We start from the raw sequence: 13,107 nt of genomic DNA, 5'->3' as shown, positions 1-13,107 counted from the left end.
ATTTTGTCCTCAAAGTTGATGTGTGAAAAACAGGGAAGCATAAGAATTTGAACAAGTTTGACAAGGGACAATGATCAGAGCATCACCAAAACTGCAGCTCTTGTGGGTTGTTCCTGGTCTGCCAGGGTCAGTATCTATCAAAAGTGGTCCAAGGAACAAATGGTTTAATGAGCTCAACAGTGAGTTTGAGGTGTTGACTTGGCCTCCAAATTCCCCAGATCTCAATCCAATCGAGCATTTGTGGGATGTGCTGAACAAACAAGTCCAATCCATGGAGGCCCCACCTCGCAAATTACAAGACTTAAAGGATCTGCTGCTAACATCTTGGTGCCAGATACCACAACACACCTTCAGGGATCTAGTGGAGTCAATGCCTCATTGGTCCTTGAGGACCAACAGAATATTAGGCAGGTGGTCATAATGTTGTGCCTGATCTATCTATCTATCTATCTATCTATCTATCTATCTATCTATCTATCTATCTATCTATCTATCTATCTATCTATCTATCTATCTATATATATATATACTATCCCATTTGCACACAGATTACTTGTAGGCAAGTAATCTCTATGATAAGGCTAAACTAAAAGAACTTAATATTTGTAGGCCTCGATCCCAAAAGCGAACCTGAGGAACTTCCTGTGGAGGAATCTCAATGTGAAAGTGTGTGTCCTTTGATCTATCATGCCTATCACAACACAATGAGTTTGAGCCTTAGAATCTTGAACCTGTAAGTCCACAGAGTACAGTTCGGGCTCTGTAGATCTAAAATTGGAGGCAGCCAATTGGGTGCTAAAAAGTACTGCCTTAGAAGCCTGACTCCCTCTAAGGAAGGGATACCTTTTCTAGGGCCCAGATTTTAAAAAAGGAATTTGTTTTTTTGGGTACTAAAGTGGGCAGTACAACATTGAACCGAGGAGGATGAGAGACAAACTGAATTCTGAGCTCAATAGTAAGTTTTCTGATATGTGTTGTGGTGTTTCAGTAACATTACAACTAAATTGACTTGTCTTACTAACCCACAGAACAAGTGAATGACTGTTTGTAGCTGCTATAATGTAAGTGAGAACAGGAACTAACTTGTCTTGCAGTCTTTCCCTAATATTAAATGTAACCATAAATGGTTAAAAAGAATGTTATTTCATTCACTATCAAATTAAAAATTGTAATTGTTGGCAAATCACTGTAGCATGACAGGAATAAGACACATTGGGACATGCTGTTGGTAAATAATCCAGATTGACATGAATAATCACACCACCCCAGTATGAATATTTTCCAATAACTGCATGGCCTAATGTGCATTATTGCATACAGGTTCCCAGTATTTTTTTTTATTGCATGTGTTTATATGCAAATATAATTTATACTTTTTTTTTAAACTTAAGAAGATTGTAGAATTTTATGTCTGCACTGTTAGTACTGTAAACCAATGTAACCTATATCTGAAATTTTAACATCAACAGTGAAAAGTAAATACTATACTCTCAGGATCCCACCTGTGTACACAGGCTCCTGTCTAAAAACTGCCAGTGCTTTGTTCTCACTGAGAGAGGAAAGAGAAAGAGGGAAATAAATGATTGTAATTTATAGATCTATCTTTTAGTGCTCATCCCCCCTTTTGCTAGAGCAGACTCCTCATTGTTCCAGGGAACATGCTGGGGCAATCTTTCAGAGTGCTGAAATTTACGAGAATGTTTTCTTTTATATGCACACATATCATTCCAGGAAAATTATATCTTATTGCACTTTGACTCTGCGCCACAAACAGTTTCAAGGAATGTCCCGCTTGTCTTTTTCTGCAATAATCAAAATCACATAAACAACATCCGCATTTTAAAGCTTTAATTACAGTATTAACAGGCTTCAAAAGTTAGGTAACATACGAATGTGCATATAATCATTTTGTTTACATAGCACACAGTTTTGGAGAATGTTTAGATTACTTGGGAATAGGTGTTTTATAGTTTTATTGCTTAAGTGCAATTAAAAGAATGCTTCCAAGCTAAGGAACACTAAAAAACAGGCAACTGGGATACAACACTATATAAAATCTTTCTTTAAGGGCTCTTCAATGGGTTCTTTGTGTCACTAAAGGTTCATAGCTTTTTAAACGTTTTGTAGTTTGGAATTGTTTCTAGTGGAGAAACACTCAAAGGTCTTATAGGGTTCTACAGAGAATTTTCAAGGATTTTGATGTTTACAGTTACAGTATATATACAGTATATATACATTTTCTTTTCATTACATCTGTCTCTCCCCAGTCCACAGTCCTCTTTACTGTGACCTGAAGAGTGAATCTTGTCTGTAGCCTTCTCATACTTACAAAAAGGGTTTCATTTTGAAGAGCATTATGTGGAGGATGGTAACAGTTGGAAGAAGGTGGAGACCCATAGTCCATGCTGTCGGAAATCTCTGATGTGGGGCAGTGATATGCCTGCTGTGCAAATAAACAAAATGGGACTGTTTTGGAATTGCAAACCAAGCCTTCCTGATGGTTATCACACAGGCATGAAGTCATCACACACACACTGGCTGTCAAAGAGCATATGGGCATTGAAAAACAGAAGAACAGAACAAAGGTTGCTAGATCATAGGCATATGTGGGTAGTGTTCAGTTACTTAACTGAATAATGCAGGGATGGAGATGGCATTCTCTGATTTTCCTTGAGTAGATTTTTCTTGAGTAGAGGTGTCTGAAATAGTCTTTCCTTTCAATAACATGTAAACCATTGCCTTTAAAGACAATTTCTTGCCCTTGAGTCCATCCAATAAACAAACAAATAAATGATAAAATGATAAAAATACTAATATGTTGATATATGAATGAGTAGATGGTCAGCACTGAAATCAACATATACTGTATTCTATGTAATCTATATAATTCTTGCATTACTATCTGTGAATTTGTTTGAATCAGTAGAAAAGAATAAAATGTAGAAAAGAATAAAAAGCCCTTTTCACTTCTACAGTACAGCACAGTGAATTTGTTAGAAAGCTGGGGTCAGATAGGAGACAGCACCCCTGGAGTACATAGGGTTAAGGGTCCAATAGTGGAAGCTTGGTGACTTGTGTAGGTCTTCTGATCAGTAACCCAAAATCTTAACCATTCACTGCTTTTAAGTATGGAAGTATTGTTTCCAGTCTCATTATTCATCAACTTAGAAAATAGCACTTGATCCAAAACAGTCTATTTTTCACTTTATATAACAGTTAACTGAGACATGGCTCTATAAATGTTAAGCCTGTATAGCAGTTCAATTATTTCACTGCCATTGGTATGATGTCAGAATGTGATGTGTGCATTTTGGATATTAACTCTACATTATGCATGCTTAGCTCCTGAAGCAGGTTATTACTTTAAGCATTAGCACAGACTAATTCACCCACAAACTACTTAATTTGTCTATATACTGTATAATGTGTATCCGTTTGTGGTTCCGTTACTGTCATGATGAGTCTTCCTTAGTTTACTCATATGGTTGAAAGCTCTACCCTATCCTGGAAAATTGTCAGGTGTGTTTGTTATAATGTAATGTTGTGTGGTTGTAATTTCGTAAGTATGTGTAATACTTTAAAACCACATGCATACATACACTGAAACTCCGTGATGACCTTCTCATGGCTCATCATTTTGTTTAAAAGCGCAGTTTAGTCTGGAAGCTGAATGACGGTTAGTATATAAAGCACTTGATGCGTAAAGGGTAGTGTAAACTAAGCATGGAGTGGATGGATTTTGGCCAGTTTTGTGGCTGGCCTGTTAGAAAACACATTATTCCATCTATCTTTTGTACTCCTTATTGTTTAAGTCAGATCAAGTAAATAGACTCAGCACAGCGGCTGAATTTTGTGAACATTCTGTGATCATACTGTATCTGAATATCTACAGTTCATAAACAAACAAGACATGTAAAAGGTTATACTGTACTGAATATCTAGATAGACACACACAAAACTTTTCATATGACCAATAAAATATGTACTCGATTTTTGTATTGTTCACCCACATACACAGATCAACCATAACATTAAAACCACCAACCTAATACTGTATGTGTTAGTCCCCATTGTGACAACAAAACAGATCTGACCTGTTGAAGCACTCCAGAAGACCTCTGAAGATGTGCTGTGGTATTTGATCCCAAGATGCTTTAATTCCTGTAAGTTGTAAGGTGGGCCCTCATAGATTGGAATTGTTTGTCCAACATATCCCAAAGATGATCCGATTGAGTACGAGGGAATTATGAGCCCGGTAGTGTGCTGGCATCCACATGGGCACTCTGACTAGTTTGTGGCTATGCAGCCTATACACAGCTTTACACATTGCTTTTGAATTGTGGTTCAACAGAAGCATTAAAAAACAACAAACTAATGAAACAGGCCTGGACAAAAATGATGGTACCCCTAGAAAAGATTGAAAATAATTTGACCATAGGCACATGTTAAAATAAAGTGTGTCCTGTAATTAGCATCACAGGTGTCTTTAAAATTGTAATCAGTCAGTCTTCCTGTTTAAAGAGTGAAAAGTAGTCACTGTGCTCTTTGGTATCATGGTGTGCACCACACTGAACATGCACCACAGAAAGCTAAGGAGAGAGTTGTCTTAGGAGATTAGTAGAAAAAATATAGACAAGCACGTTAAAGGTAAAGGCTGTAAGACCATCTCCAAACAGCTTGATGTTCCTGTAACTACAGTTGCACATATTATTTAGAAGTTTAAGGTCCATGGGACTGTAGCCAACCTCCCTGGACGTGGACAAAATAGGAAAATTGATGACAAATTGAAGAAACAGATAATACGAATGGTAACCAAAGAGCCCAGAACAACCTCTGAAGATATTAGAGGTGAACTCCAAGGTCAAGAAAGTAAATTGTAAAAAAAAGACTGGAATTTGCCAAAATGCTTAGTGACAAGCCACAAAGCTTCTGGGAGAATGTCCTTTGGATAGATACTGTAGCTTTTTGGCAAGTCACAACAGCTCTATGTTCACAGATGCAAAAATCTGGCACAGGGTATCTTGAATCTGTGCAGGGTACAATGAAATCTCAAGACTAACAAGGTACTTGGAGAGAAATGTGCTGCCCAGTGTCAGAAAGCTTTGTCTCAGTCACAGGTCATGGGTCCTCCAACAGGATAATGACCCAAAACAGCTTGGAACAAAAGATTGGACTGTTCTGAAGTGGCCTTCTATGAGCCCTGATCTAAACCCTATTGAACATCTATAGAAAGAGCTGAAACATGCAGTCTGGAGAAGGCACCCTTCAAACCTGAGACAGCTGGAGCAGTTTGCTCATGATGAGTGGACCAAAAATACCAGTCAACAGGTGCAGAAGTCTAATTGAGAGTTACAGAAATCACCTGATTACAGTGATTGCCTCATAAGGTTGAGCAACAAAAATCTATATGTATAATATTAAGATGAGTTAAGTTGAATCTTTTACAGCCAACAATATAAATCAATTTGAACATGAGTAGAGGTACTACATCAAGCTCCTGTGTTTAACAGATACAGATGTATCTACAAGGTTATCTTTATATGCTTCCTTATCTAGGGCTCCACACTACTAAAACTTTTCTCTCCGATTTTGTTTATAATACTTGTGATGAGACATGCTTCTAGATTATTTGAACTGTATGATTTATAGACTTTAGTTACTTTAGTGTGTATTTAGAGAAGAGCTCTCTAAACAATTATTTTGTATGATGATCATTATATAGTAGTTTCACTGCAATAACACTGAATGTTTTTGTCAGCTGAAAGCAGCACCTGGGAGGTGTGTAAGCTTACAATCTTCAATTTAATGTCTTCAATGTTTTTCCCACTTTACTCAAATGAAAACAATCTTTTTCCAGTGTTTTAAAGTTGCACATTCCCGGCAATTACAACAACAAAATTAATCAGGAAACCACGTAGTAGCTGAAGAAAGTTAATTCTATGGTCCACATCTATCTCCAGGTTATTTTTCTTGAGTTAAAAAAAAAAACAAGTTCCTGTAACAATTGGTGCCTTGTACTGTCAGCGATACACAGTACATGTGGTGCTCTTGTAAAAGTGTTGGCAAATGAGAGAGTAGTTTAATTTCATAATGAATTAGAGGAATGAAAAAATCTTATGAAAGACAAGCTCTGGGGAGATATTCTTGAGAAAGAAAACCACAAAAAGAGCCGCAAAGAAAAAACTTGTTTATGTAGCTCAGTTGGCTTCAGAAACAATTTACTTAAATTCACCACCAAAAATAAAAGCTGTATTGTGTTTTATCTTATGTATACTACATTTCTAATTTTATTTTCTTTTTTCCTTCTTCTTTTTTGTTTTACCTTTCCGGGAACTTTTTTTTTAAAAAGGTTAATAATAATAAAATCCTCTAAGCAGTCCTGACCAATGAAAGTAATAATGTTCTATTAAAGCACATGAAAATGCTGTAAACAAACACTTTTTCCAGTGGAGTCTCATAGTCTGATTTACATCTATATAGCATTTCCTTATCACTGTATTTCCATCATGAAGTTGACAGCTTCACACAATGGAATCTAGTGAATGTAGTCATCAACTAGTCTATCAATCCCTAAAATACTCAAAACATTTATGAAACCTTAAAAGTGGGATACATATTTTTGCTGTTAAAACTGGTGTAAAGGAAATGATAAGATAATGTTCAAAGGAATGGGGCTTTCATTCTTCAACAACATACAGCCATTTTTTAAAAACAGACTTTTTTGAAAAATAATTCACGTGTCACACAGCAGAGGTACTGAGGCCTCCACTAGTGGAGTGAAGCATGGATGCATGTGTGAGTTTAGAAGGCTTTATTGTACACTACAGCAAATAAACCAAAACGTAAGGCGAATTTGAAATTCACATAACAGGCAGCGGTTGGGTAATCAGCAAAATGGAAATGAACGGGGTAGGGTAAGAACTCGGAAAAGTAGGAAACAGAAACGAACGTCAAAAACACAGGATCTAAACATGAAACAACACATGAGGAAACAACACAGGTATGACAAAACTACAAACAGGTGAGAACAATCATAATCAGTTGAGCTCCCACTCAGGGAACAACCAATAACGAGACATGGGCGGAGACACGACATTAATCAAAACAAACACACATGGCGCAGTAAAAACAGAGAAAATAAAACATAACATAAACCGGAATATTAGTGGACTTGAGATTGCACTGTCGGTAGAGCGCTCTGCAACAAAGCCCGAGACTGGGAATCGTGACATTATGCAATATTTCTTAGCTTTTGATTGAAATTAGTGGCTCTATATTGACTCATAAGTGTTCCACTGATAAAAATTCACCATCTGACTGCAGAGTGAAGATTTACATCTGTCCAAGTCTAGACCTTGCTTTAAAAACACTTGCAATTTTAACCCACCTGGTGGTTGATGTAAAACACCACTGTGGTGTTGTTGGTCTGCACTAGTATATGTAAGCCTTTTAAGAGTTCCAAAAATTATTGGAGTGTTAGCCACATGGCTTTCAATTTGAGGATATTAATATGCTGATGTCAAGACTTGTGCTGGATCAGTGCCATAGGAGTGTGCTCAATCTACTACCAACACCTGTCATATGGCTAGCATATGTTCACTATTTGTCTAACAAGGAAATTGTTCATCTTACACCTTGGTCTTTGGTCCATCTTACACCTTGGTATATATATACACACAGTAAAACAAGAAAAGTTCCTCTGGGATCATGGTGCTACAAAAAACAACACAGAATTACATGAGAATACACAGAACTTAGTGAGACTACATAGACCTACACAGGACTACATAGAGTACACATGGGCAAACAGACACTGTGTAAGACTGTGCAATAATTACTACAATGGGACAATTGGCATAGTGAAGTATAGTGCAGTACCAACTAATACACAGTTCTAGTGCAAAAAGATATTACAATATAATAATTAATGCTGTGTTATTGGCACTGGTCATTGCAAGGAGAGGTGGACTTGCCTGCAGCTATGTATTTTCCCTTAAATATAAATAGCTATAAATAAACTATAAAATCCTTAAATAACTATAGATGTAGTTCAGCACAACTGGACGGAATGCTGTGGATTCTCCAGTTTGGCCCTTGCTATTCTTAGGGCTGCCTTGTCACCTGCTCTGAGTCTCAGCTCCTGAGCATTGCACACACCTACCCAGTCATCCATAGCTTCTGGAAAGTGCATGGTCTTAGAGACAGTGACATCATCAATGCATTTGCTGATGTCGCTGGTCACTGATGTCATGTATTTCTCCAAGTTGGAGGTGTCATAACTGGTTGCAGCCTCTCTGAACATATGCCAGTCAAAATACCCCTGGAAAGCTCATACTGTCAGGTTTTCATCAGTTTTACCTGCTTTCATCTTTCATTGCAAAGTCTACATTCTGATGAAATTTAGAGAGCAAATGTACAGATATCAGGCTGATACTGAGATCAAAATGCATCCAAAGAAAAAGTGTTCAGAAGATCAACAACTATAATGAAACGAGCCAAGAACATCAGCCATGCACACTAACCCCAATGAAAAAAAAGGTCACTGAAATGTATAAATCTGGTCTACATGATCGAATTGAGTTATTGAATTAATTGAATTATTAACGCAATTGGTTTTTGGATATCCAAAATGATTTTACCACACATTTTGATCATCTAAATACTGTATAATACTATTAGTGATAATACCTGTCAGGGCCAGCATCTAAGCGAGATTTCATGATGTAACTGATTTATGTTAATACTTCATTAATTGCTTCTTGAGAGCAGTGGTGGCTCAAGTGGTTAAGGCTCTGGGTCATTGACTGGAAGATCAGGGGTTCAAGCCCCAGCACTGCCAAGTTGCCCTTGAGCAAGGCCCTTAACCCTCTCTGCTCCCGGGGCGCTGTATCATGGCTGACCCTGCGCTCTGACCCCAACCTCCAAGGATGGGATATGCGAAGAAAGAATTTCACTGTGCTGTAATGTATATGTGACAAATAAAGGCCAATTCGTTCATTTCATTTCATTCATTATGTGCCTCCTGGTGGTCCAGCGGTAGAATCCCATGCTCTCATTGCCGCAGCCCGGGTTCGATTCCCAAGCTGGGCGCTAACCCAGGCACTGAAGAGTTAACTTTTAGTGCCAGTTCCAAGTTCAGATTAAATGGGAGGGTTGGGGCAGGAAGGGCATCCGGTGTAAAACTAAATGATCTGCTGTGGTGACCCCCCAGAAAACTGAAAGAACAACAACTACATTAATTGCTTATGCTCTTGCTACATAATTAAATACAGTTCAAACTGTAATTCATTTTTAAGGTTTTTAAAGACAGATACTAAGAGTACTATCTGTTTAAAAACTCTGCTGGGGAAGTAGCACAGTATCAAAAACACACAAGACAAAATAAGTTAGAATGTGGGTGAAACAGGTGAATTTGGTGAATAAATGTTAGATAATTGCATTTCATTAGTATATCTTTGTTAACAAGGGTATCTCAGGTGACATTCTTCTGAATCACTCCACCTATTACATCATATCGTATTCATTTATATCCAAAAAATAGCAACAACAAATATGTGTTGCATAGCACTCAAATAATAAAATGTCTAGTTGCCAAAGGGAACACGTAATCTATTATCATTGTTCTTTTGTGGTTTTCTTACTTGATTACTTAGTCACTAACCAGAAACAATATTTTTGTCAGCTATAAATTATTTGCTTTTTAATTGTGTGTGTGTTTCTCTGTTCTCTCCGATATAGAGTCTGCTGCATGGAAAGTCATTGGTAAGATGCACTAAGATGTACCTATTAATCTAACATGATCGCATGACCCATCTGTGTTGTAGTGTCGGTGTATGTTTGTGTCGGTGTGTTTGTATCTGTGGAGTGCATGTGTGTTTCTCTGCTCTATTATCAGATTCATAATATCCTTCTTTTAGCATGAATTTCAGCTTCTTTTGCACCTACGTTTTTCTAGAGAGCGATGTGAAAGCAAATAATGAAAATAAGAAATAAAAGCAAGGATAACAGATAGAAATGCAAGCCATAAGACACAAATTTTAGGGAAAAGACAGAGCATAAGAAAAAAAAAAAAAAAGCTATAAACAGTCCTAGCCTCGCAAATGGTAATGAGATGGTGTAAAATTTATTCTGGAAGAGAAAATCTTCCAGAATAAACCTGTTGTTTTGAACAGTTGCTGTTCCTGCCCTGGGATCCCTTTCATTCTTGTTTTACCCACATTTGTATATAGAAATTGAAGCAAAGTCTCCTATGAGTTATTTCAAACTAATTAATATATGCCACATCATACCTGATTAGCTGTAACATCAAATTAACCTATTTTATCTGACTAATTCAGTTGCATTTCTTTTGATACATTTTTGATCTTTGCATATTTATGTGTGTCTAAAGGCCATTGAAAGAGAAGAGTCTTCACAAATGAATTCAGAGATCTCAGAGCGATTAAAAGTCCTTGAAAAAGAGGTGACATTCCATAAAGAGGAATCTGGGAAATCTAAGGCAGAGGTGGACAGACTTTTGGGAGTTCTTAGAGAGCTGGAGTCAGAGCGCACTGAAAAGGACAAGACAATCTCTGAACTAGAGAGGTAACCATTATGCAGCACTTACACATGACTCACTCTCCTGCTAATCTTCAGGTACATAATTTTATTATTTTTAAAATATAACTTAACTTCTACATCTATTACATGAAATCCAAGTTGCCAAATTCTTCTATTTTCCTGGATAGTACAGTGTTTATAATGGTTCTTTCACTAACTTTTGATTATGGACAAGTGAACAATCTGACCTGTTACAGAGCTCTGACTACATCAGCTACATCAGTTATCAGGCATATAAGGAGTATTTGTGTCCAAAACTGTTGATGTGAGCTATCATGTGTCTGTGTGAACTTGCTGGCTTTGTATTTATTTCCCGTTGAAACATGAATGATGCGCTTTTAATAGAGTTTGTTATGCAGCCAGCACAGCAGCAGTAGGAGCCACTTCACTTCTTCACTGTGGCAGAAAGAATGAGGAAAGAAACACATAGCTTCTCCTTCTCTCTCATTACTGGCGAGCAAGTACACAATTATCGAGTGATTTACACGTTGGCAGTGGCTGAGTTAGGACAACAAACAGTGACACACACCCACAGCAGTGCCATGCATACACAGAGAAACACAGAATGATTTAGTGTATGAATGTGCTTAGATTAAAGACTATGGCGCCAAACAAGCAAACAGTTGGTGGTTTCTTGGTCGTATACGCTGTTGGAGGTCTGGAAAGTGCTAATATGTTTATCACCTATGGTCTGTAAAATTTTGAAGATGAACTCCATACTGTTCTAGGCAGAAATACACTTCATTTGGAATACCATATCAGAAATACTCAATTCTTCATGGAACGAAATTCTCTTACATTTTGAAATGATTGCATAACATAATTGCTGCAGGTTTGTGGGCTGCAAATTTGTACTGCAAATCATTTATTCTACCACATCCCAAAGGTACTTGATTGGGTTCAAATCAGGTGACTGTGGTAGCCACTGAGGTAAACTGAACTCAGAGTTGTCCAGTGAACCAGTTAGCAACAATGCATACAATACTCACTTGGAATTACGGGGCCCAAGGTGTGCCAGGAAAACATTTCCTACGTTATTACACCACCAGAAGTAGTAGGAACTATTGACACAAGACAGGTTAGGTCCATGGATTCATGCTGTTGACACCAAATTCTATCCATCTAACATCTGCTTGTCACAGCAGATACTGAGATTCCAGACAATGTTTTTTCAGTCTTCAGCTGTCCGGTTTTGGTGAACCTGTGCCCTCTTCAGCTCCAGATTCTTATTCTTGGCTGACAGGAGTGGAACCTGATGTGGAGTTCTGCTCTTGTTGCCATTTCACTTCAAGGTTTGGTGTGTTGTGCTTTCTGGGACAACTTTCTAGTCAAAATCGTTGTAAAGAGTTGTTAACGTAGCCATCCTGTCAGCTTGAGCCAGTCTGGACATTCTTCTAGGTATTACAGTATAGGTAGTATATGTCCCAAAACTGAATAGACATTTTGCACAATTTTTTAAAACTTTTTTTCTGTTAAGTAAATTAGGGTATTGACTCTATTTCCATTAAAGGTAATATCAAAATGATAGCTAATATATCTGTATTTTTGCTTTTATTCACTATATCAGATTTTTTGAGTGGGCCAGAATTTTGCATACACTTTGTTATTATTTATTGCCATTGCTTAAACCTAACTCAAATGCTTGTGGTAGACTTCCAAAGGCTTCTCATAATACCCTGCTGAAATTGTGCCCATTTCTTCTGACAGAATTGGTGTTCAGTTACTGAGCTCACCTGCTCAGTCAGGTTTGTGGGCCTTCTTGCCCAGACAGGCTTTTTTTGTTTGTTTGTTCAAAATGGGTACACTCATTTTTTTGTGATTCTGGTAAGAATCATTGTAATATGGTCACTTCAAAACATTTACTTTGTTCTTTTAAGGCTTGCCCCGTTGTACTCAGTTGTGGCCAAATTCTAACCTTCTGGCTGATGTATTAATGTTTTCTTTCAGTATTTCTAAATTATCCTTCTTCCCTGTGATGCTATCTATTTTCTAAAGTGCACTAGTCACTTTCCAGTAAAACACCCCACAAAATGATGCCACGCCCATACTTCTCAGTGGGGATGGTGTTCTTTGAATTAAAAGCCTCATCCTTTTCCCTCTCTATTTAGCCCTGATCATTATGGCCAAACAGATCCATTTAAGCTTCTTCCATGCATGACAAACCTTTCAGGCCATAGCGAGGTTTCTTAATAGTAGATGCACATATTTGGCACCTGATGCTCCAACTCTTTCACAAGTTCCTTTGTTGTTGTCTTGGGGTCCAGTTGAACCATTAAGACCAAAGTTTGGTCATCCCTGATAGTCAATTTGTGCCTCTTTTCTGAACAATGCAGTGTCTGTGCAGTCATAAGATTTTTATATTTGAATACAATTGTTTGGACAGATGCTTGTGGTATGTTCAGTTGTTTGAAAATTGCTCCAAAAGGAACCGGATTTGTGGGGTCCACAATGTTTTTCTGAGGTCTTGGTTGATTTGCTTGGATTTTCCCATGGTTTCAGGGGCAAAAG

General features: G+C 37.6%; 1 protein-coding gene across 5 annotated transcripts in view; it reads left to right on the top strand.

The window, feature by feature from the left end:
- Nucleotides 1-13,107, top strand: part of LOC131352661 (ERC protein 2) — a 194,786-nt gene that overhangs the window by 69,865 nt on the left and 111,814 nt on the right. For all 5 annotated transcript variants that reach the window (XR_009204539.1, XM_058388943.1, XM_058388942.1 and 2 more), the window contains 2 exons: nucleotides 9,739-9,762; nucleotides 10,391-10,584. Coding sequence is in view for 4 of the 5 variants with exons in the window: in XM_058388943.1 (XP_058244926.1) it covers nucleotides 9,739-9,762; nucleotides 10,391-10,584 (218 nt within the window). In the remaining variant the exon portion in view is untranslated. The remainder of the gene's footprint in view (nucleotides 1-9,738; nucleotides 9,763-10,390; nucleotides 10,585-13,107) is intronic.

Source organism: Hemibagrus wyckioides, linkage group LG05 (assembly GCF_019097595.1).
Source record: "Hemibagrus wyckioides isolate EC202008001 linkage group LG05, SWU_Hwy_1.0, whole genome shotgun sequence".
In the NCBI taxonomy this organism is placed as follows: Eukaryota; Metazoa; Chordata; class Actinopteri; order Siluriformes; family Bagridae; genus Hemibagrus; species Hemibagrus wyckioides.
Note: the sequence above shows the minus strand (reverse complement) of the source record. Positions and strands in the feature narration are given on the sequence as shown.